Source organism: Megascapheus bottae, chromosome 1 (genome assembly GCF_031878675.1).
Source record: "Megascapheus bottae isolate mThoBot1 chromosome 1, mThoBot2.hap1, whole genome shotgun sequence".
Classification (NCBI taxonomy): Eukaryota; Metazoa; Chordata; class Mammalia; order Rodentia; family Geomyidae; genus Megascapheus; species Megascapheus bottae.
This window is the reverse complement of record NC_143509.1, coordinates 38,938,325-38,960,449: the sequence shown is the minus strand read 5'-3', so window position 1 is coordinate 38,960,449 and position 22,125 is coordinate 38,938,325. Positions and strand designations below refer to the sequence as shown.

The 22,125-nt window shown below is 39.5% G+C and overlaps 1 protein-coding gene across 1 annotated transcript in view; it reads left to right on the top strand.

Annotated features, from left to right (window-relative positions):
* Nucleotides 1-22,125, top strand: part of Gnb4 (G protein subunit beta 4) — a 39,966-nt gene that overhangs the window by 5,741 nt on the left and 12,100 nt on the right. The window contains exons 2-5 of the mRNA XM_090342458.1: nucleotides 12,565-12,666; nucleotides 14,086-14,124; nucleotides 15,798-15,904; nucleotides 19,584-19,647. Coding sequence (XP_090198584.1) covers nucleotides 12,610-12,666; nucleotides 14,086-14,124; nucleotides 15,798-15,904; nucleotides 19,584-19,647 — 267 coding nt within the window. The 5' untranslated portion in view covers nucleotides 12,565-12,609. The remainder of the gene's footprint in view (nucleotides 1-12,564; nucleotides 12,667-14,085; nucleotides 14,125-15,797; nucleotides 15,905-19,583; nucleotides 19,648-22,125) is intronic.

Below are 22,125 nucleotides of genomic sequence, written 5' to 3'. Positions count from 1 at the left end.
AGTCTTGCATACTTTCCTGCCTGGGCTCCCTTGGAACTGTGCTCTTCTTGAGTAACTAAGATTATAGACATGAGCTACAGGCACCTGGCTAAAGGTATTTCAAATGAAGAAGACAGTCTCCAGAGAATACTGTAGCATTAGTGTTGTTGAATGTGTTTTGGTGAAGTAGCTAAAGCTTCTCTGCTGCCAGTGAGATACCAGCTTTGTGTTCCATTACATCTATACCTTTCTCTTGTCTGCCCCCTGCTGTAGAAAATGCTAATAAGCAGCAAATCTCAATGGGAAGAAACCTGGATCTCACATTGTATCATTGATGTTTAAAAAGTTGAACCAAATTGGAAATTTTCATTTTAGTTAAGCTTCCATTGTAATCATAATATGAACATAAAGAAGGAAAAAGAAATTAGATTTGGGCCAGGAGTTTATCCTAGTGGTTAAAGTGCTTGCCTAGCATGCATGGAGACCCGGGTTCGATTCCTCAGAACCACATACATAGAAAAAAGCCGGAAGTGGTGCTGAGGCTCAAGTGGTAGAGCTCTAGCCTTGAGAAAGAGTCCAAGGACAGTGCTCAGGCCCTGAGCTCAAGCCCAGGACTGGCAAAAAAAAAAAAGAAATTAGATTTGAAGAGATACATGAATCCATCTAAAATATTTTGATGTCATAAAATTAATTTCAGCTTAAGTATGTTGTGTGTGTGTGTGTGTGTGTTTAATTGGACATGGGGCTCGAACGCTGGACCTGGGTGCTGTCTCTGAGCTCTTCCACATTGAGCCACAGTGCCACTGCTGGTTTTCTGGTGGTCAAATGGAAATAAAAGGCTCATGGACTCTTGTGCCCAAGCTGGTTTGATCTGCGATCCTTAAATTTCAGCCTCCTGAGTAGCTAGGATTACTGGCATGAGCCACGGACATTAGCATTGTGGTTGTTGTTGTTGTGTTGTGTGTTTTGGGTGTATTGCTAGAGACTGAACCTAGTTCCCGCCAATCTGAACAGAAAAACATCTGAAAAACTCCATCCCAACATAACCAGCAAAAATCAGATTAGAAGTGTGGTTCAAGTGTTAAAGCATCAGTAGAGCAAGTGTGAGGCTCTGGGTTCAAGACCTGGTACTTAAAGGAAAAGAGTTTAAAACCCCTAGAATAGTCTGAAAACTCTAGGCTTTTAGCGTCATGAATCACTTATGAGCAAATTTTATGTGATCAAAACCTTTTATGACCTGCACTTGGCTGCACAGTGAAACCTGAAGCACTTCCAGGTCCCTGCCTGCTGTCTACTTTCCTATGCTTTGTTACACAGATGTTCATTTATTATTATATGCCAGTACTGGGCTTTAACTCAGGGCCTCTTGATTTTACTAGGCTTTTTCCCTCAGGGCTGGCCTACCACTTGAGCAATAACTACTTCCAGCTTCTTCCTGGTTACTTGGAAAGAAGAGTTTCATGGATTTTCCTGCTTGGGCTGGCTTTGAGCCTTGATTCCCATAGATCTATAATCTAGGATTATAGATGTGAGCCATCAGTGCCAGGTGAAGAACACTTTAAAAAAAATCTTTAAAAAAATCCTGAAAATTTTGAAATGTTGAAGTATGTCTGGGCCAAGGGTATAAAGAATTATGGCCCCTGGGCCAGGAGTGTGGCCTAGGGGTAGAGTGCTTGCCTAGCATGCACCAAGCCCTGGGTTCAATTCCTAGGTGCCACATACACAGAAAAAGCCAGAAGTGTTTCTATGGCTCAGGTAGTAAGAGTGCTAGCCTTGAGCAAAAGCAGCTCAAGAACAGTGCCCAGACCCTGAGTTCAAGCTCAGGACTGGCAAAAAAAAAAATAATAACAATAATAAGAAGAAAAAGAAAAAGAATTATGGCCCCAATGTGTATGCATTTATATATTTGTCTTCCTTTTAGACTGTAAACTCCTCAGACCTGGACCTAAAATGTATTCCTGTGTTAGCCCCGACACTTGACATGTTCAGTAAATGTTCGGTGAAAAAACATTGATCTCAGGACCTGGGTGCTGTACATTAGCTATTTTACACAAGCAATAACTCTACTTCTGACTTCTTTTGGTGGTTAGTCGGAAATGAGAATTCACAGACTTCTATGCAGACATTGGTTTCAAACTGAAGTCTCATCTCTCAACCTCCTGAGTAACTAGGATTCCAGGCCTGATTCACTGATGCCTGGACATATGGTAAAATTTTGTGGGAAACTTGGGATGGATGGGTATATTTGTTTTTAAGTTCTGTCAGAATGATCACAAAAGCTTTATATACCTTGTTTGGTTAATTAATTTATAAAATATAAGAAGTATACTTCTGCCTTACAAAGAGAAAGCCAGAACACTAGAAAATTTAATCATAATAAACTTAAAATCAACTTTTCTAGAGTTTTAGGAAGTAGTTTGTGTTTAAACTTTTTTTTTTTGCCAGTCCTGGGCTTGAACTCAGGGCCTGAGCACTGTCCTTGGACTTTCTCAAGGCTAGAGCTCTACCTCTTGAGCCTCAGCACCATTTCTGGCTTTTTTCTATGTATGTGGTACCAAGGAATCGAACCTGGGTCTTCATGCATGCTAGGTAAGCACTCTACCACTAGGCCAAACTCCCAGCCCTGTGTTTAAACTTTTAAAGTACAAATTAAAGTACTCTTTCCTGTTTTATATGAACTTTCATGACCATTATGAAAATTATTATTGTTCAAAGGCACTTATATTTTCTAGTCCTATAGATTAAAATAGCTGTTCAGAAACACAGCAGTGTAATTGTAAAGACTACAGACTGCCTCATTTTAGTAAAGGGTATGTCGGAATGTGGACTGAAGGCCATTTGAATTATGCAGCAAATTGGTTTGGATACAATGAATGGCTCATTGGTATCTTGCTGTTTGTTACTGGTACAGCTGAATTTTTAAAAGATAACTGAGTTCTACTTTCTACTCAACAATGCTTTCACTATATAATAGAGTTATCTAAGACATGTTAAATGAATCAGACATTCATGTTGGAAAAAGTTTTAGTAAGTGAAAATGAAGGCATTGTGCTTACCAAACAATTTCTGTTTAATTATTCATTTAAAATTGTATTAGCAGTTTCAGTCCACCTCAAAGATTGTGATTAACAACTCCACTTTGACCTTAAGCAAAAAAAAAATCTTTGACTATTAAATTGTAGCCCTAGGGTTTTTTGTTGTTGTTTTTGTCTTGTTTGTTTTTGAGGAAAGGAAGAATGTCTCAAGTTCCTTTCTGTCTTTCCTTCCTCCCTCAGAGAAGGGAATTTTCTTAATTAGTTGACTGAAGATAGAACCATGGGAAACAGCAACAAATACGAAATGAAGGGACCTAGAAAAACAGAGAAAGAATTGTTAAGTATCAGTACAGTGAGGGAGGTGTGGGATCATGAACGCCAAGGGAATAAAGTTTAAACAGAGCATCATTACTCAGATGTGGCAAATCAGATGAGATGCCCTTTGAAATGAGACAACATGGCTGAGAGCCAGTGGCTCATGCTTGTAATTTTAGATATTCAAGAGGCTACGATCTAAGGATCAATAGTTGAAAGCCAGCCCCAGGAGGAAAGCTCTTATCTGTAATTAACCACTAAAATGCTGGGAGTGGAGCTCTGACTCAAGTGGTAGTACCATCCTAAAAATTAAAGGACAATGTCCAGACCCTGAGTTCAAGCCTCAGTGGGGTGGGGGTGGGGAAAGCAGTGTGGCAGAATAGGTAAGAGGTAAGGTTTCATAGTCACTTATGCTTGGATTTAAGCTCATTCCTTCCTTTAATATTAAGCAAGTTTTTAAGTGGCTAAGCCTCATTTTCTTTATTTTATTCCATCCCATTTACTTTATTGTTTTCAGTGGACTTCAGGAGAAAGAGTTGGGTTTGTAACCAATATTTTTCCATGTATCTTTTCTTTCATCCTGTATCTCTTTCATCCATATATCACTTGTTTTAATATATTTAGGTTTAGACTGGCACTAGTAATCATAGCTACTCAGGAGGCTGAGAACTGTAGAACATAAGACTCTTACCTCCAAATTAATCGCTAGAAAACAGGAAGTGGGGCTATGGCTCTGGGAGTAAGGTGGTAGCCTTGAGCTGAAGAGCTCAAGGACAGTGCCCAGGCCCAGTGTTCAAGCCCCATGACCCACCAAAAAAAAAAATCAAACAAACCAACATGCAGACAACAACAGCAACAACTACAAAACCATCTCCAGTTAACCACTCAAAAATCAGAAGTGGTGCTGTGGCTCAAAGTTGTGTGTGTGTGTGTGTGTGTGTGTGTGTGTGTGTGTGTGTGTGTGTGAGTGATGTGTGTATGCATGCATGTGTGTGTGTATATATATGCTTGTTTATCAATAATATATAAAAACCTGTAACAGTACTCAACTCAAGAATTGGAAAAATTTTAAATGCCTGCAACTATTTGTGTCTTCCTCCCTCGGGAGGAATGTTTTCTTTATTCACTGGCTAAAAAAGCTATGTTGCCTATTTATTATTTGTATGTTTTTATTTGTGTGTGTGTGTGTGTGTGTGTGTGTGTGTGTGTGTGTGTGTGTGTATTGCACACATACCAGTACTGGGGCTTGAGTTCAGGGCCTCTGCAATCTTGCTTAGGTAGGAGACTCACAGACCTCTGCCTGTGTTGACTTCAAACTGCGATCTTCAAATCTCAGCCTCCTAAGTAGCTAGGAATAGAGATATGAGCTATTGGTTCTTGACTCTTCCATTTGTTTTTGGCTTTTGTGAAAGGAGTATTTTGCTGGGATCTTTTTTCTCAGCATTTTTATGACTCATGTATGGTGTTGTATCTTAGTGTATTCGTTTTCATTGCTATATAATAACTCATTGTGAAAACACAATAGTTATTCATTCTTTCAGTTGTATTGGTGTTCTGGCTGTATTATTTCAATTTGGTCTGTATGAATAGTTAAACCTTACTCTTGAGTATAAGCAAGAGTATCATTTAGGGTTTATATATCCAGTAGTGAAATTGAATTAACATTGAAAGGTACACATATCATTTCCTTTGTTAGATACTTCCCAGAGTTTCTGGAGAATTGTTTAATCAGAACACAAGTTACAGTCTTTCTATAGATCTTGCATACTCCTGATTGAAATACTTTTAAAAAAATAGTTTAAGTGTGAAGTTGAATGTGATTTTAATTTACATTTTCTTGACCTCTGAGGATGGGAATGATTTCTTTTCCATAGTTCTGTTGCTGTTCATATCTCTGTACTTTTTTCCTATTGGGTAGTCATTTTTTATTGTCAGTTCGCAAGAGTTGATTTTAAAATTCTAGATAGTAATCCTTTGAATTATAGCTGTAGCTGTCTTTTTCTAGGCAGGAATGTTTACCTCTTGGAGGTTCAGGGGAGATTGTTCATGAATATACTGAACTTAAGTAGGAAGGGTGGGGAATCTTTTATGCCATGAGCCATGTGGATAGTATGACATCATTCCTGGGCCATACAGAATGCACAACCTCTGATCAGTGGGAAGCATACCCTTCATGTCATTCACTATATGATTTCTCAGGCTGGATGGTCCCTACCCCTGGCCTAGTAGAAGCTGCTAGCTGTTATAACTGACCTTTCTTCTTTCTCCAGATTTGGAATATTGTAAATTTTAACTAGCTGCAGATGTGGAGGGTTGAGGGTGTGGAGCTCAGCTAACCATCAAACTGGTAGAGACCATTTAGGAAGATTCTTCCCCATTTACTTAGAAGTGTTTTTGTTTGTTTTCTTGCTTGTTTTTAGTAGCATGCTTGCTGCATCTTTGTCTTCTGCTTTGGGGTTCATGCACCAGCTCTGGGGCTTTGGGTGATATCACATTTAAGTTTCTGTCATGTAACTGTATATAAAACCAGTGAATGTAGAACACTTTAATGTCTGAAAGTGAATTTCTGAGAGATTATTTTTTCTCCATTTGAAGTTAAGATTAAATCTGGAAAACCCTTAAGTTGACTGAGGCTGCAGCTAGTCTGCCTGGTTAAGCCTGAAGGATTTTCTTCAGCAGTAGGTGACAATTTGTCTTACTCACACCTTTCCCTCTCCTTTCCTGTCCCAAAGCTTGCTTTCCATATTTCCCTTTCTCTACATTAAGTTCATAATGTTTTAGAAAATATGTTGCTACTTCAGTTATCTGTCTTTTGTTAAACTGGCTAAAAAGGAACTGTAGGAGGTCAAGTAGATTATATTTCTTTCCCAGAATTTTTCTTTTTTCTTTCTTTCCTTTTTTTTTTTTGCCATTCCTGGGCTCAGGGCTTGAGCACTGCCCTCAAGGCTAGAACCCTACCACTTTGAGCCACAATATCACTTTGGGCTTTTTCTATGTATGTGGTACGGAAGAATTGAACCCAGATCTTCGTGCATGCTAGGCAAGCACTCTACCACCAGGCCCCAAACTCCCAGCCCCTCCCAGAGTTTCTCAACATGTAAAGGCATCATATATATGCACATCAGTGCCCACCCTACCCATTTCTTAGCACCTTACTTTTACTAGGTCTTATACTAGATTTCACCTGGGACTATCTCATAGCCTACCTTACTCCACTGAGAGCCTCTAGGCTTGTCTGGAAGCAATAATCTCTTGAGTCTATGCTAGATGCTAGATTCATGCTCTGTAGTTGGTTGAAAAGAAAAAAGAAACACAGGGAATCTATATACACAATGTATTTACCTGACAGAACTAACCCCCATCCCTCCTTTCCTCCCTTTCTTCTTTCCTTCCTTCCTGACCTCCCTCCCTTCTTCCCTCCTGTCTTTCTTTCTTTCCTTCTTGAATATAATGTTCATCTTTTAGCAACAGAAAGAAAAGGGTAGTGGGGAGAAGGAAAGGAGGACGTAGCAGCTCTGACATTATCTAAAGTTTGAAGTTGTCTGGCACAGCATCAAGGGGTTTGGGTTTTGCAGCTTAGAAACATTTTGCAGACAGCTTCTTGCCTTATTTCTGCCCACTCCCTTCCATCATGCCTTTTAAACTCAGCTGAAGTCTGCAAGACATGAATGAGTTTGAGAATTCTCAATTCCGCATATAGAAATAGGGAAATGCATTAGCAACTCTTTAAAAGTTCTTAATGAGAGGAGAACAGATTCTAAGTGGTGATGAAATGTTGAGGATTTCTCTGTGTGTGTGTGTGTGTGTGTGTGTGTGTGTGTGTGTGTGTGTGTGTGTGAGTGCGCGCGTGCCAAGTCCTGGGGTTTGAATTCAGGGGATGGGCACTGTCCCTTAACTTTTTGCTCAAGGCTGATACTCTGCTACTTGAGCCACAGGTCTACATCTCGCTTTGTGGCAGTTAGTTGGGACTGAGCCTCATGGATCGTCCTGCCTGGACTGGCCTCTAACCTCAACCTATCTCAACCTCCTAAATAGCTACGATTTACATGTGTGAGAATGTTCCCCACACCTGGTGATTTCATTTTTCTTTTTTAAGTAAAGAGAGATGGTTTATTTTCGCTCATTCATTTAGAGATTTCAGTTTATGACTAATTAGCTCCGTTGCTGTGGCCTCTGATGAGGCGGCACACCATCGCAGGATTGTGTGCCAGAGCAGACCTCCCACCTCATCATTTAGAAGGGGGAACAGCAGACCACAATCCCAAAATCCTTTCCAGGGCCTGCCTCTAGTGAACTAATTGCCTCCCCAAAGGTCCTCACCTCCTGAATATTGTATTACCAGCTTGGGCAGCACCTTGGGGACCAAGCTTTAACAAATAAACCCTTGGGAATCACTTATCTAAACCACCGCATTCCAGCTCTGCCCTCACATCTAGGTCCATCTCACAGTGCAAAATGCACAGAGTCATTCCTCAAAAGTCCCCAAAGTCTTCATTGCTCAAAAGTTTAAGTTGAAAACCTCTTTTAAGACTCAAGCAAATTTTAAAAAGGAAATTTATAGACTTTCAAGATCCAATGATGGGCTAGATATGGGGTAGGCATTGCTACTAAGTAGGAATAGGAGAATCCTTGAAGAAAGATCCACCCAGAACTAAGCCCAAACCCCCAGCAGTATGAGCATTAACTCCTAAAGCTCTGTGCCTGTCATCCAGAGCACATTGTCATGGGGTGTGGCCCTGAAGACTTCAGCAGCCTTCTAACCTAACTACTGACTACCTACCTCTAACATTTCTACAGCACAGCTTGCTGCAGCCCACACGACCCCTCTTTTGGGTTGGTTTTGGTTGCTACTTATAGCTTTCCCCCACAAGCATTGCTCACTCCAGTCATCTTTACCTTTCTTGCATCTCCATTCTCACTCTATCCTACAGCTCTCTTATGCATTGCCCTCTTAGAGGCTATTTGCATAGACTCTGCGTGAACACAAGCACTTCCTTTGAAATCTTGGTGGAAACTTCCAAGACCCAACAACGTTTGCATTCTCCATGCCTTCAACACCAGCTTCCTATGGGCAACACCAAGGGTGACTACTAGTTTGAACTGTACCTGAGTCCATTTGAACATTGGCTGCAACAGCTTCCAACTGCCTTTTCTCTTTTTCTTCTTTCATCTCTAAAAGAGAGGCTGGATTTTTTTTTTTTTTTTTTTTTTTTTTGCATGGGTCATGGGGCTTAAACTCGGCCTGGGTGCTGTCCCTGAGCTCTTCAGCTCAAGGCTACCTCCTTATCCCTGGGCCTGGGTGTTGAACCTGAGCTTTTCACCTCAAGATTACTGCCCTACCCTGGAGCCAAGCCCTTCTTCCCATTTTTTTTCCAGAGGTTAATTGGAGATAAGAGTCTCTGGTCCTTTTGTGCCTGGGCTGGCTTTGAACCTTGATCATCAGATCTCAGCCTTCTGAGTAACTAGGATTGCAGGCGGAGACTGGGCATTTTTAACTTCCCTTTAAAAGTCAGGCTCCTTATATGAGATTGCATGAAGAACATCTGAATATATTGGCCAAGCTAGTCCACTAATAAATATAATGGCACACATGTCAACTCCATTCTGAGCACCTTATTATGAAGTCCCATAGTCCCATTATGAAGGAAACTTGCCAAATCGCATATCTTGTACCAGAATATATTCTTTGGATCAGACTTAAATGGCCACAATATTCTGACCATGCAAAGCTAGTATAATCATTTGTTCCTTGTTTAGGGGCCTGTATGAATGGCATAAATGATGGTTTAACTGTCTCTTACATTTAATCCATGAAATGGACCTTTCTGTGAAGAGTCAGTTCACAGGCATTGTAGAGGTTAACAAAACAAAACAAAACAAAAAAACCCAAAAAGCAAAAACAAAAAATCAAGTTAGAGCCAAATCTAGTGGCTCATGCCTGTAATCCTAGTTACTCAGGAGGCTGAGAACTGAGGGTCGCAGATCAAAGCCAGCCTGGACACTAAAAAGTCCACAAGACTCTTATCTCCAGTTAACCACCGGAAAACCAGAAGTGGCATTGTGGCTCCAGGGGTAGGGCTGTAGCCTTGAGCTGAAGAGCTCAGGGACAATGCCCAGGCCTCACAACCAACAACAACAACAACAAAAACAAGTTAAAAAAGGGTAAAGAGGAAAAAGACAAGTTAAAAAAAAGCAAAAGGTAGATGGAGAGGCTTAATAACCAAGTTTAGTTGTTGTTGTTGTTGTTATTTTCAGTCATGAGGCTTGAACTCTGGGCCTGGGAGCTGTTCTTGAGATCAAGGCTAGAGCTTTCACCACTTGAGCCACAGTGCCACTTTTGGTTTTCTGGTGGTTAATTGGAGATAAAGAGTCTCACAGACTTTTGTGCCTGCACTATATTTAAGCCACAGTCCTCAGATCTCAGCCTCCTGAAGTAGTTATAATTACAGGTGTGAGCCACTGGCACTCAGCTAATAACCAAGTTATTTTGTAGTCCTTCAATTAGAGTCTGCTTTAAACAGATCAGCAGCAAAAAGACATTGGTGGAACAGTGTCTAATCACTTCTTAAAATAGTAATATTTCTGCTTTTTAAATTGGTGACCTATTAGAATATATTCACTTTTGTTTCTTCAGCTATACCCTGACAGCTTAGCTCCTGGAGACCAGTGCCTTAGATGCTGGTGCTAGCAAAGTATAAAGCAAAAAATGCAAGTCCAGTCTTTTGGAACTGACATTTTCTCTGGAGGAAATGTCATAACTAACTAAATGCATGTGCACGTGTGAGTGCTGGCACTGGGGCTTGAACTCGGCCTCAACCTCTTACTAGGCTTTTCACTCAAGTCTGGTATTCTACTTGAGTCATGCCTCCCCTTTTGTTTTAGTTCCTAATGGGAGAAAAAAGTCACACAGACTTTCCTAGCTAGGCTGGCTTAACGCGCTTCTTGAATAGCTAGGACATTACAGGCATGAATTACCAGCCCTTGGCTAGTGAGCCTGTGTGCGTGTGTGTGTGTGTGTGTGTGTGTGTGTGTGTGTGTGTGTGTGTGTGTGTGTGTGTGTGTGTGTTGCTGAGGACTGAATTCAGGGTCTTTCACTAGTATTGCCCTGTAGTAAAAAAATAAGATAGAGCAGGTAGCCTAAAGAGGGAAAGTGTTGGGTACATGTGTAGGTAGTAAATGTCGTTGTGAGAGGGCAGCATTTCCACCATAGACAAGGGAGTAAATGATGAGAATGTCAAGGGCACGTGTGGTTCAGGCAGAGGGCAGAGAAAATGCAAAGAAATGAAAGCGGGAGCTTCTCACTGTGTTCAAGGAACATCAAGAAAGGTTTTAGCAGTGGAGGATAGGCGAGTAGGAGGGTGTGAGTGTGTGTTGAGAATGAAAGAAAGAGATTGAGTTTGAGCAGGTTTTTGAGTTAAAGACTTTGGTTTTATTCTGAATGGGAAACCCTGACAGGTTTCAAGGCAGAAGGCAACTTGAACTTTAAAAGTACTCCTGCCCACTGGACTGGGAGTGTGACCTAATGGTAGAATGTTTGCCTTGCATTTATGAAACCCTGGGTTCAATTCCTCGGTACCCCATACACAGAAAAAGCCGGAATTGGTGCTGTAGCCCAAGTGGTAGAGTGCTAGCCTTGAGAAAGCCAAGGACAGTGCCCAGGCTCTGAATTCAAGCCCCACGACTGGGAAAAAAATAATATATATATATAAATACATAAATAAATAAAAGGATTGCCATTTGCTGGATTTGGACTTGACTGTTAAGTAGTTACAATGGTAATGAGATGGTTCTGGTTTTCAGCTGAAGTAGTAGATGTTGGGGTAATCAGTGTTCTTCTCAGATCCTGGAAAATTAACTGACATGATTTTTTTTTCATGGATTTCATGGTGAAGGATATGAGAGAAGTAGGGAAATTTAAGGATAGGTCCCAGATTTTTAGGCTGAACAGTTGGAAGGATGGAACTGCTATTTACTGGAGTGAAAATACTTGAAGGTGGATAGAGGTCAATTATGACAACTTAATTTGAGACATACAAAGACATCAGAGTGGAAACACCTATGGGGATGATTATTTGCTGCCTTTTGAGCTCCTGTAAAGTATTTTTCACTCGTGTGAGGCACTGGTGGACTTCTAGACTATCTGGACTTCTGGCTACCCAGGAGGCCAAGATCTGAGGCTCTCCATTTGAAGGCAGCCTGGAGAGATTCTTATTTTGCATTAATCAGCAGAGGTATGGCTCAAGTGTAGAGGGGCAATTTTGAGCAAACACACACACAACAGCCAAGTAATTATGAGAGGCCCTAAGTTCAAGCCCTAATACTGACATAAACACAAAAAAAATATTTTTTGGTCACTAGATTCTTGTGTGTGAATTTTTAAAAAAATTCAGTCTTTTGCACTGTAACACATTTTTTTAAAAATTTTTTTTGAAAAGTAAGAGTTTTAATTTTCTCCTAGAGTAAAAATACCCAAAATTATTGAATACATGTAAAAGACAAAAAAACGATTTTTTTTTATCAATCAAGCACAACTCTTAATATCGCACTGATTTGATTTTTAGCCACGATTTTCACTAGCATCAATTTAATTGTAGTTTTCATTTTTAACATGTCCATTTATTCATACAAATTATCTTGATTCAACAAATCACCTTCTGTCCCTCTCTTTTATCCCCTCACACTGTCCAAATGAGTATTGACCAACTTAAGTGCTCCCTTTTTTTTTCTTTTTTATTTTTTTGCCAGTCCTGGGCTTGAGCTCAGGATCTAAGCCCTGTTCTTGGACTTTCTCAAAGCTAGAGCTCTACCACTTGAGCCTCAGCATCATTTCTGGCTTTTTTTCTGTGTATGTGGTACCGAGGAATCAAACCTGGGTCTTCGTGCATGCTAGGCAAGCACTCTACCACTAGGCCAAACTCCCCGTCCCTCAGCGCTCCATTTTCACACAAGTGTATAAAGCATTTTCAATTCTATCCCTCCTCTCCAAACCCCAAACAAGGCCTGTATAACACATGTTTTATCTTCCATCTTTTGGTCATTGTCAGTCTGAAAGTAGCTACAGAAAAACCAAGTCTGTAAAACCAAGGGCTTCTTTTCCCTAAAATAACAGGGCTGAAAACCTGACTTTAGTAGAGTACCAGCTTAGCAAAGCAACCGAATATGAGATCCCTGAGTCCAAGGCCCTCCATTGATTAGTGTTAATGTACTGATTATCCTTCTCTCTTTCTCTTTCCAGCAGTTACTTTCACTTCGTAATTTCTGAGGGAAGCAGATTGAAAGCATGAGTGAACTGGAACAGTTGAGGCAGGAGGCAGAACAGCTACGGAATCAGATTCAGGTAAGAATCCTGACAGATTTCAAGGCAGAAGGCAACTTGAACTTTAAAAGTACTCCTGCCCACTGGACTGGGAGTGTGACCTAATGGTAGAATGTTTGCCTTGCATTTATGAAACCCTGGGTTCAATTCCTCGGTACCCCATACACAGAAAAAGCCGGAATTGGTGCTGTAGCCCAAGTGGTAGAGTGCTAGCCTTGAGAAAGCCAAGGACAGTGCCCAGGCCTTGAGTTCAATCCCCAGGACTGGCAAAAGAAAAAAAAATGACTAGGCATATCATTGTTATGGGGCCTGGAGCATAGACTAGTGGTACAGTGCTTGCCTAGCATGTACTAAGCCCTGGATTTGATTCCTCGGTACCACATACACAGAAAATAGTAGGAAGTGGTAGAAAATGTGGGAATGTGGCTCAAGTGGTAGAGTGTTAGCCTGAGAAAGCCCAAGGACAGTGCCCAGGCCCTGAGTTCAAGCCCCAGGACTGTGGCAAAAAAAAAAAAAAAAAAAGAGGGAGGGAAATGGGTACCAAGACATGTGAAAGGGTATCAATGTACGTGAATTAATGCACCTTCTATCTGGCAAATATCATGTAACCCTTTTACTAATTACAATAAAAAAATGCAAAAAAAAAAGATACTGCCTGATATTGTGTTATGCTAAGTAAGCCAGATGGCGAAGGACAAAGTTCACGTGTTTTCACACATAAGTGCAACATAAAAACATACAAGTAAAGTTAGACAGGATCATGTATACACATGTAGATGGATGGGTAGATAGATAAATAAATATAGTGTAACATTTGTAATTGTGGAGCTGTTTGAGAGGATTGAATGATGTGGAAGGGGAGAAGAAAAGAGAATGTTAGAAGATGAACATATTGAAAACATGCATGTGTGTATAAAGATGGCATGATAAAATTACCTAAAAGCTATTGGATAATAGTGCTGAGGGGTAATGGCTAAAGTGAGAGTCTGATTAAGGTGATTGATATGCTTGTGTAAAATATGGTTAAATCTCTCTGAACAGTTAGCATATACTTTAAAAAATGAATGGCAGGGCACAAATAATGGTTGAAGGTGTGGGAAACAGAAAGGTGGATGGAGAACATGAAGAAGGTTAAAACATTTTATGTACAGGTATGAAAATGGAATAATGCAGCTTGTTGAGATTGGTTTGGGAAAGATGAGAGAAACAGACAATGAGGAAAAGTGATGGAGGGGTAAATCTGTACATTGAGTGCACATATAGACTGTTAAAATAAAACCTTGTGCAACTAATGCTGATAAAAATATGGAAAATACAATAGGAAGAAAGGTAACGGTACAATAAGTTTATTTGCAAATCTACTTTTCAATAAAAATGTTATTTTAGTCAAATATAAGTGGTTTCCATATCTAAATGTATAATCATTTTTCTTTACTTTAGGATGCTAGGAAAGCATGTAATGATACCACGCTAGCTCAGGTAAAGTTTTTGGTTCATTTTAATAATTTTTATAAAATAAGTTGAAACTAATATGCATAATGTTTAGGTTAATTTTCTTAGTACTTAATGAGAAATAAATCTGTATGTAAAATACCTTGAAATTTGTCAAATGCTATACAGTTCAATACAATTTTAGCAGTTTTTGTTTTTTTAAGTATTGTCATTATCTTTAAGTGGTTGTATGGAGAGTTGCCATTCAACAAAACAGTTAATAAACACAGTGCATCTTTATCAATGCCATCCCTTTCAACATTCTCACCCATTCTTCCCAACCCATTCCTTCCCTCACTTTTCTTAATTTTTAGGATATGTTTTGAATATTTTTGTCATTTAACAAGACAGTTTATGCATACATTTCACCTTGATCTGTGTTCTCCCTTCAACATTTCACCCCCCTCACACCCACCTCTTCCATACTGTTAATATGGAAGTCTGTTAATATGTTTTAATCTATTTTAGGCTTGTTTGTTGTTTCTCTTTTGTGCTGGTATTGGGGCTTGGAACTGGGGCCTGGGTATGCTGACCCTTAGTGGTACTCTACCACTTGAGAAGCAGTTCAACTCCCAGTTTTTTGATGGTTAATTGGAGATGAGAGTGTCAGTGGACTTTCTCACCTTGGCTGGCTTAGAACTATGAACCTCAGATCAGACTCTTTGAGTATCCAGGATTATAGGAATGAGGGCTTGTGCCCAGATGTTTATGCTTATTTTAAAGTACTTTCTCATTCTTTCAGTTTCTGATTCTTTCTGATATACTCTGATTAAGCATTTTCCCTCTTATTTATTGATTTATTAGCTTAATTAATACACTTTTATTAAGGGAATGTTTTCCTTCTATAAACATAAAACTGTCTCTCTTTTTTTTTTTTGGCAGTCCTGGGGCTTGAACTCAGAGCCTGTGCAGTGTCCTTGGGCTTTCTCAAGGCTAGCACTCTCTCACTTTGGGCCACAGCACCACTTCTGGCTTTTTCTGTGTCTGTGGTATCAAGGAATCACATCCAGGGGCTTCATGCATGCTAGGCAAGCACTCTACCACTAGGCCATGCTCCTGACCCCAAAACTGTCTTTTAAAAATTTTTTTTGGTGATCTACTTCGAGAATTTTATTTGTGGTTGGTATATTTTTCTTAATTGTTGCCTAATTAATTACACAAATTTTATGTGTACAGTGTGATGATTAAATGCATGTGTTTAATGCTCAAACCAGAGTAATGAACATTTCTCTCAGACATTTATTGCTGCTCTGTGTTCAGTGGCTCTGAGCTTCTTTCTTCATCTTCATAAAATATATAACAGGCTGTTGTAAACTGTAGTCACCCTGCTGTGCCGTGGAACATAAGAATCTGATCTTGCTATAGCATTGTATTGTGATGCCTGTTACTAGTCTTCCTCTGTCCTCACTACCCTCCTTAGTCTCTAGTGTGGGTTGTGGTTCTGTTTTAGTGTTTAGATGTACATTTGTTCTTTGCAATTGATATGTATTCTTACCTGTAAATGTATGTAGGATTATTTTATATTGATCAGTATTAATCACAGGTTTTATGAACAGTATTTTAATCCCATAATAGCTCTATGGGATTATAATATGTGCTTTTTGTCAGCTTCTGAATTATGTTTGAGGTAAACAGTTTAATATTTTTGTTGCCTTCTAAAGATCACTTCAAACATGGACTCAGTGGGGCGAATACAAATGCGAACAAGACGCACACTGCGGGGCCACTTAGCTAAAATCTACGCCATGCACTGGGGATATGACTCAAGGTTTGTGCCTGTCATTTTCGAACTGTCAGCTGAATCGTTTTTGTTAAGATTTACGTTTAAAAATTAAGAACAAACTAAACTGCAGACAAAGCATCAAATATAAACACCTGTCTTTGACTATGGGTACTCATTGATAATTCAGAAGAAGTATCCAAACTTTTATGGCAGTACTGAGGTTTTAACTTGCTAGGCAGGCATTCTGTCACTTGACCTGTGATTCTCAATCGCTTTCTTATTTTAGTTACTTTTTAGTTATTTTTGTGGTCTTACACTTTTTTCCCCCAGGATTGGCCTCAGATCACCAACTGTACCTATTTCCACTATAGCTGAATTTTGGTGTGGGCTACCATGGCCAGCTAGATTCTCTTCCTTTTCTCTGTCCTCTCTCTCCTTCCCTGACTTCCTCCCTCCCTTTCTTCTTCCTTTTTTTCCCTTTCTTTCATTTCCTTCCTCTCTCGCTTTCTCACCCGCCCCTGTTTTGGATCTTACATTCTTGGGCTGGGCATTGTCCCTAAGCTCCTTTTGCTCAAGGCTAGCATTCTACCACTTGAGTTACAGCACCACTTCCAGCTTTTTCTCTGATTAATTGGAAATAAACGTTTCACAGACTTTCCTGCTGCCCTGGCTGGCTTCAAACCACTATTCTCTGCCTCTTGAGTAGCTAGGATTATAGGCATGAACCACTGGTACCCAGCTTATTTTCTTTCCTCCCTCCTTCAACCTACCTTTCCTTCCTTCCTTCCTTCCTTCCTTCCTTCCTTCCTTCCTTTCTTCCTTCCTTCCTTCCTTCTTTCCTTTCCTCCTTTCTTCCTTCCTTCTTTCCTTTCCTCCTTTCTTCCTCTAGCCCCCTCCGGTACATTTTTCTATTTTTGTAGCCATAGTAGTAAAAATCAAATGCATAGGCTCATACTTGTTAGGCAAAGGTATACCTTTAACCTGAAAGTTAAAAACTCTAATATGGAAAAGTAATTCATTTCTCATAAAGACTCTTAACAGATTAACTTGAGCCACAGTTCTACTTCTGACTTTTTGGTAGTTATTTGAAGAAAAAGAGTCTCATGGATTTTCCTTGACCACTCTGGTTTTAAACCTTGATTCTTAGATTTCAGCCTTCTGAATAGCTAGGATTACAGAAGGGAGCCACCAGCACCCAATAAACTTGACTTAAAAAAAAAAATAGAAGTTGCCAGGCTCAGTGGCTCACACCTGTAATCCTAGCTACTCAGGAGGCTGCGATCTGAGGATTGAGGTTCAAAGCCAGCCTGGTCACTAATGACTATGACTCTTATCTCCAGTTAATCACTAGAAAAGGGGAAGGACTATGACTCCAGGGGTCCTTAAGGAGCTGAAGAGCTCAGGGACAGCGCCCAGGCCCAGAGTTCAAAAATAGCGTCATAAAGCGAGGACAAGGGTTTTATTATTGTTTAAAAGGTTGAAATGTTTTTCCTTCTAGATACAAGCTTTCTGCCACAAAATTTGAAACAATGTTAGTAGTTGTTTTCCTGAATAATTTTCTCAGAAGCAAAGATAATACCAGGATTGCATCTCATATCAATTCTGATTATTTCATTACCTAGTGTTCTTCTCAGCTGTATGCTGATGCCAATTTATTTTATTTTGTTATGACAGTTTAACAAATGAGTCCATTTATTTATTTATTTATTTTATTTTTGTGGGTCATGGGGCTTGAACTTGGCCTGGGCACTCTCTGTGAGCTCTTTAGCTCAAGGCTACCGCCCTACCCTTGAGCCAAGCCCCACTTCCCTTTTTTTTAGAGGTTAATTGGAGATAAGAGTCTCCTGGTCTTTTGTGCTCAGGCTGGCTTTGAACCTTCATCCTCAGATCTCAGCCTCCGGAGTAGTTAAGATTACAGGTGTGAGCCACCACGCCCAGCAAATCCATTTATTTTTATTGAGAAAAATTATCAAGAAAGTAGCTTTTTCTCTGTATTCCATTAGATTCTAAATCAATTACCAAGGTTTTATATTTGCCATGAACAAGATCTAATATTGAAAAAGGTTTTCTTATCTTTTGAGTGTACAGAGACACTAAACAGCAAATGATATCAACTTAATATTGAGAATTTTCTGTGAGTTCATCCCATGTTCCACAATAAGATTTTCCCTTTGTAAAGTACTTAAGCTTACATCATGCAGCTGTTTACCTATAGGACAGTGAACTAAATGTTTTTGTGTATTTTCTTTCTTTTCTTTTCTTTTTGCAGTACTGGGATTTGAATTCAAAGCCTGTGCACTGTCCTTGATTTTTCTCAAGGCTAGAGCTCTACCACTTAAGCCACAGAACTACTTCTGGCTTTTTCTGTGTATGTGGTAACCAAGGACTCAAACCCAGGGTTTCATGCATGCTAGGCAAGCATTCTATCTCTAGGCCATACTCCCAGCCCCTGTTTTGGGGTATTTTCATTCTATATCCTTTTATTTTATTTATTATTTATTTATTTATTTATTTATTTATTTATTTATTTATTGCCAGTCGTGGGCTTAAGCTTAGGGCCCGAGCACTGCCCTTGGATTTTCTCAAAGCTAGAGCTCTACCACTTGAGCCTCAGCACCACTTCTGGCTTTTTTCTATGTATGTGGTACCGAGGAATTGAAGACAGGTCTTTGTACATGCTAGGCAAGCATTCAGCCACTAGGCCAAACTCCTGGCCCTCATTTTATATCCTTTTATACATTTGTTTTTATGGTTCTGGGACTTGAATTCAGGGCAGGAACACTTAAGTTTTTGTGTTCAAGGCTAGCATTCTACCGCTTGACCCACCACAGCTTCACTTTGGCTTTTGGTGTTTAATTAGAGATAGGAATCTCATAGACTTTCCTGCATGGCTGGCTCTGAACAATGATCCTCAGATTTCAGCCTCCTGAATGGCTATGATTACAGGTGTGAGCCAGCACCAGGCTCTCCTGAAATATTATTTTTTTGTCAATCATGGGACTTGAACTCTAGACCTGGGCACTGTCCCTGGGCTCTTCAGTTCAAGGCTACCATCCTACCCCTTGAACCACAGTACCACTTCGGGTTTTCTGGTGGCTAATTGGAGATAAGAGTCTCATGGACTTTAGTTCCTCAGATCTCAGCCTCCTGAGTAGTGTTAGGATTGCAGGCATGAGCCACCACACCCAGCCTGAAATATTTTTATATCACTCTTCTGACACACTTTACTTACAGGTTGTGTTGTAGGTATACAGTGTATGTCTCATCTCCACTGGATGGTAGTGGCAGGAGGGATGGGATGCCCTTCTTTATACTGTGTAGCATTTTTAGTCACTTACTTGATAGCTTTGAACTGGATGAGGTAGAGTTGTTAGGCTGTATGTACTATGTGGCCATTAAATTGAAGTAAGTCAGCAAATGGGAAACTAGCCAGCTAATAATTACCAAAACATTAAATTATAACAAGTATGTCATTGCCATGAAAAATAATTGAATCATAGCCATATATATTTTTAGTTAATTGCTAAATTTTATGTCCTGCATTCAAGATTTTTGGCAGGCAGCCTAAATATTTTTTAGGTCGGAAGAAAAGTTTTGGTATTAAAATTTTATTATAAAAATTATATTTTCTTCCTCAAATTGTCTGACATTAACATCATGCTTAACTACTTTAAACTCCTTTTTTCCTCCCAGTGTCAAATTATTTTTTTATTTCTTCCTCTAGGCTACTAGTCAGTGCTTCCCAAGATGGAAAATTAATTATTTGGGATAGCTACACAACAAATAAGGTAAAAATTTCTTTTAATTTAAATCAAATTGTATTTGGCTTGCTGTTCACTAGTTCTTTTATTCTTACTGCAAACTTTGATTGCTTTCTATGTTAAATTTATTTAATTTTTTTTTTCATTTAGATCATCTTTTTGGGCTTAGTGTTTGATTTTTTTTTTTTTTTTTGCCAGTCCTGGAGCTTGAATTCAGGGCCTGAAGCACTGTCCTTGGGCTTTCTCAAGGCTAGAGCTCCACCACTTGAGCCATAGCACCACCGAAAAGCACCACTGAGAAATCAAACCTGGGTCTTTGCACATGCTAGGCAAGCACTCTACCAGTAGGCCAAACTCTCAGCCATGTTTGATTTTTATATTTAGTCTTCTCATGTCCATGTACAAGAATATTGTTCAGTGTGTTTTAATTGAATACTATACTTAATATTTAAATTTTAGGGAAAAACATCATCTTCATGTAGAAGTGAAACTTTAAAAAATATTTCCATTTACAGACTGGGAGCATGATCTAGTGGTAGAGTGCTTGCCAAGCATGCATGATGCCCTGGATTCGATTCCTCAGTACCACATACACAGAAAAAGCTGAAGTGGTGCTGTGGCTCAAATGGTAGAGCACTAGCCTTGAGAACACCCAAGGACAGTGCTCAGGCCCAGAATTCTAGCCCCAGGACTAGCAAAATAATAATAATTATAATTATTATTATTTCCGGGGTCTGGAGTTTGGCCTAGTGGTAGAGTGCTTGGTTAGCATGCACAAAGCCTTGGGTTCGCTTCCTAGTACCACATATATAGAAAAAGCTGGAAGTGGTGCTGTGTGGCTCATGTGGCAGAGCACTATCCTTGAGCAAAATAAAGTCCAAGGACAGTGCCCCAGGACTGGCAAAAAATAATAATAATTCTGTTTCCTAATATAAAATAGCCCTGACTTTGTTTTTGCTTTTTTAAAATTTCTAGTTTTAGGTAGTTTGTTTTAGGTAGGATGGTTAGTGTAAAACTTTTCCTTGACTCAGTACAGTCATTCAGTTCTGTTTCTGGGCTGCTTAGGAGGTAGGTTGGAGGTAAATTACATCTTACTTAGATTTCTAAATGCTGAAAGACTGTGGTTTCTCTTCTTCATTTCCACCATACTGATTTAGAGATGGTGATTTGTACTGGAAAAACTTGTGAATACTTTCACAAGTATTTATATTCTCTGTGTACATAGCAATGGTTTTACGTATTTGGCAAAAATAATAATATTTGCTTGATTGTTTTTGATGTTGAGCCCAGATCTAGGACCTCTAAGCGAATGTTCTGCCCTGAGCTCTTCCCCCATTTGGACTGAGGTTGTAAAGCTAGAAAAAACAAGTATTTAACACTAGTTTCTCTGTATTAAAGTGTGTGTCTCTTTTAAGCTCATTTTCTAAAACAGTATGTCACTGAAAAATATTAATTTAGATTAAGTGAGAGCATAGCAATCTTACAAAATGATGGCATCCTGTACAAACCACTTTTACTTGGAATGCATTTTAAATCTTCACATATAGCTGGGCATGGTGGCTCATGCCTGTAATACTAGCTACTCAGGAGGTTGAGATCTGAGGATGGCAGTTCAAAGCCAGGCCATGCACTAAAGTCCATGAGACTCTTATCTCCAGTTAACTACCAGAAAACTGGAAGTGACACTGTCTTAAGGAGTAGTGACATTGGCTCAACCAGAAGTGGCTCAAGGAGTAGTGAGGTTGAGCTGAAGTGCTCAGGGACATCACCCAGGCCCAGAGTTCAAGTCCCACAACCAACCAACAAACAAACAAAAAAAATCTTCACATATAACCAGAAAATTGATTGGTATTAGGGTAAGGAGACACAAAAGGGAGTGATGAGGTCATTGCAAAGTTACCTTGAAAGAGTTAACATTCTTATTAATAGATGAATAATAGTGAGATGTCTTTGGGCATGAATCATTTAAGTGTCTTAACTACATATTCATTACCTCTCCTTTTATTTATTGGACAGTATTGTATTGTTAGAAATCACTCTTTTGAGCACTATTAAAAAAAATTTTACTAAAATGTATTTAATATTAAAAGCATACTGTATTTTTCCTTTTAGCAAAGGAATAATATCTAAAAGGGATCACTTGGCTGGGAATATGGCTTGGTGGTAGAGTGCTTGCCTTGCATGCATAAAGCCCTGGGTTTAAATCCTCAGTACCACATACACAGAAAAAGCCAGAAGCGGCACTGTGGCCCAAGTGGTAGAGTGCTAGCCTTGAACAAAAGAAGCTCAAGGACAATGCCCAGGCCCTGAGTTGAAGCCCCGGTACTGGTAATTATAATAATAATACAATGAAATAAAAACGATCACTTCTTAACTCTCAATGATAATACAGAAAAATAGGTATTTCTATATGCATTGGGATTCCAATTTTTGTTGTTCACTTTCTCAAGCCATTCTATTCTGTGTTTTGATTATTTTTCCTAGCTGTACTTACTTGTAGATACA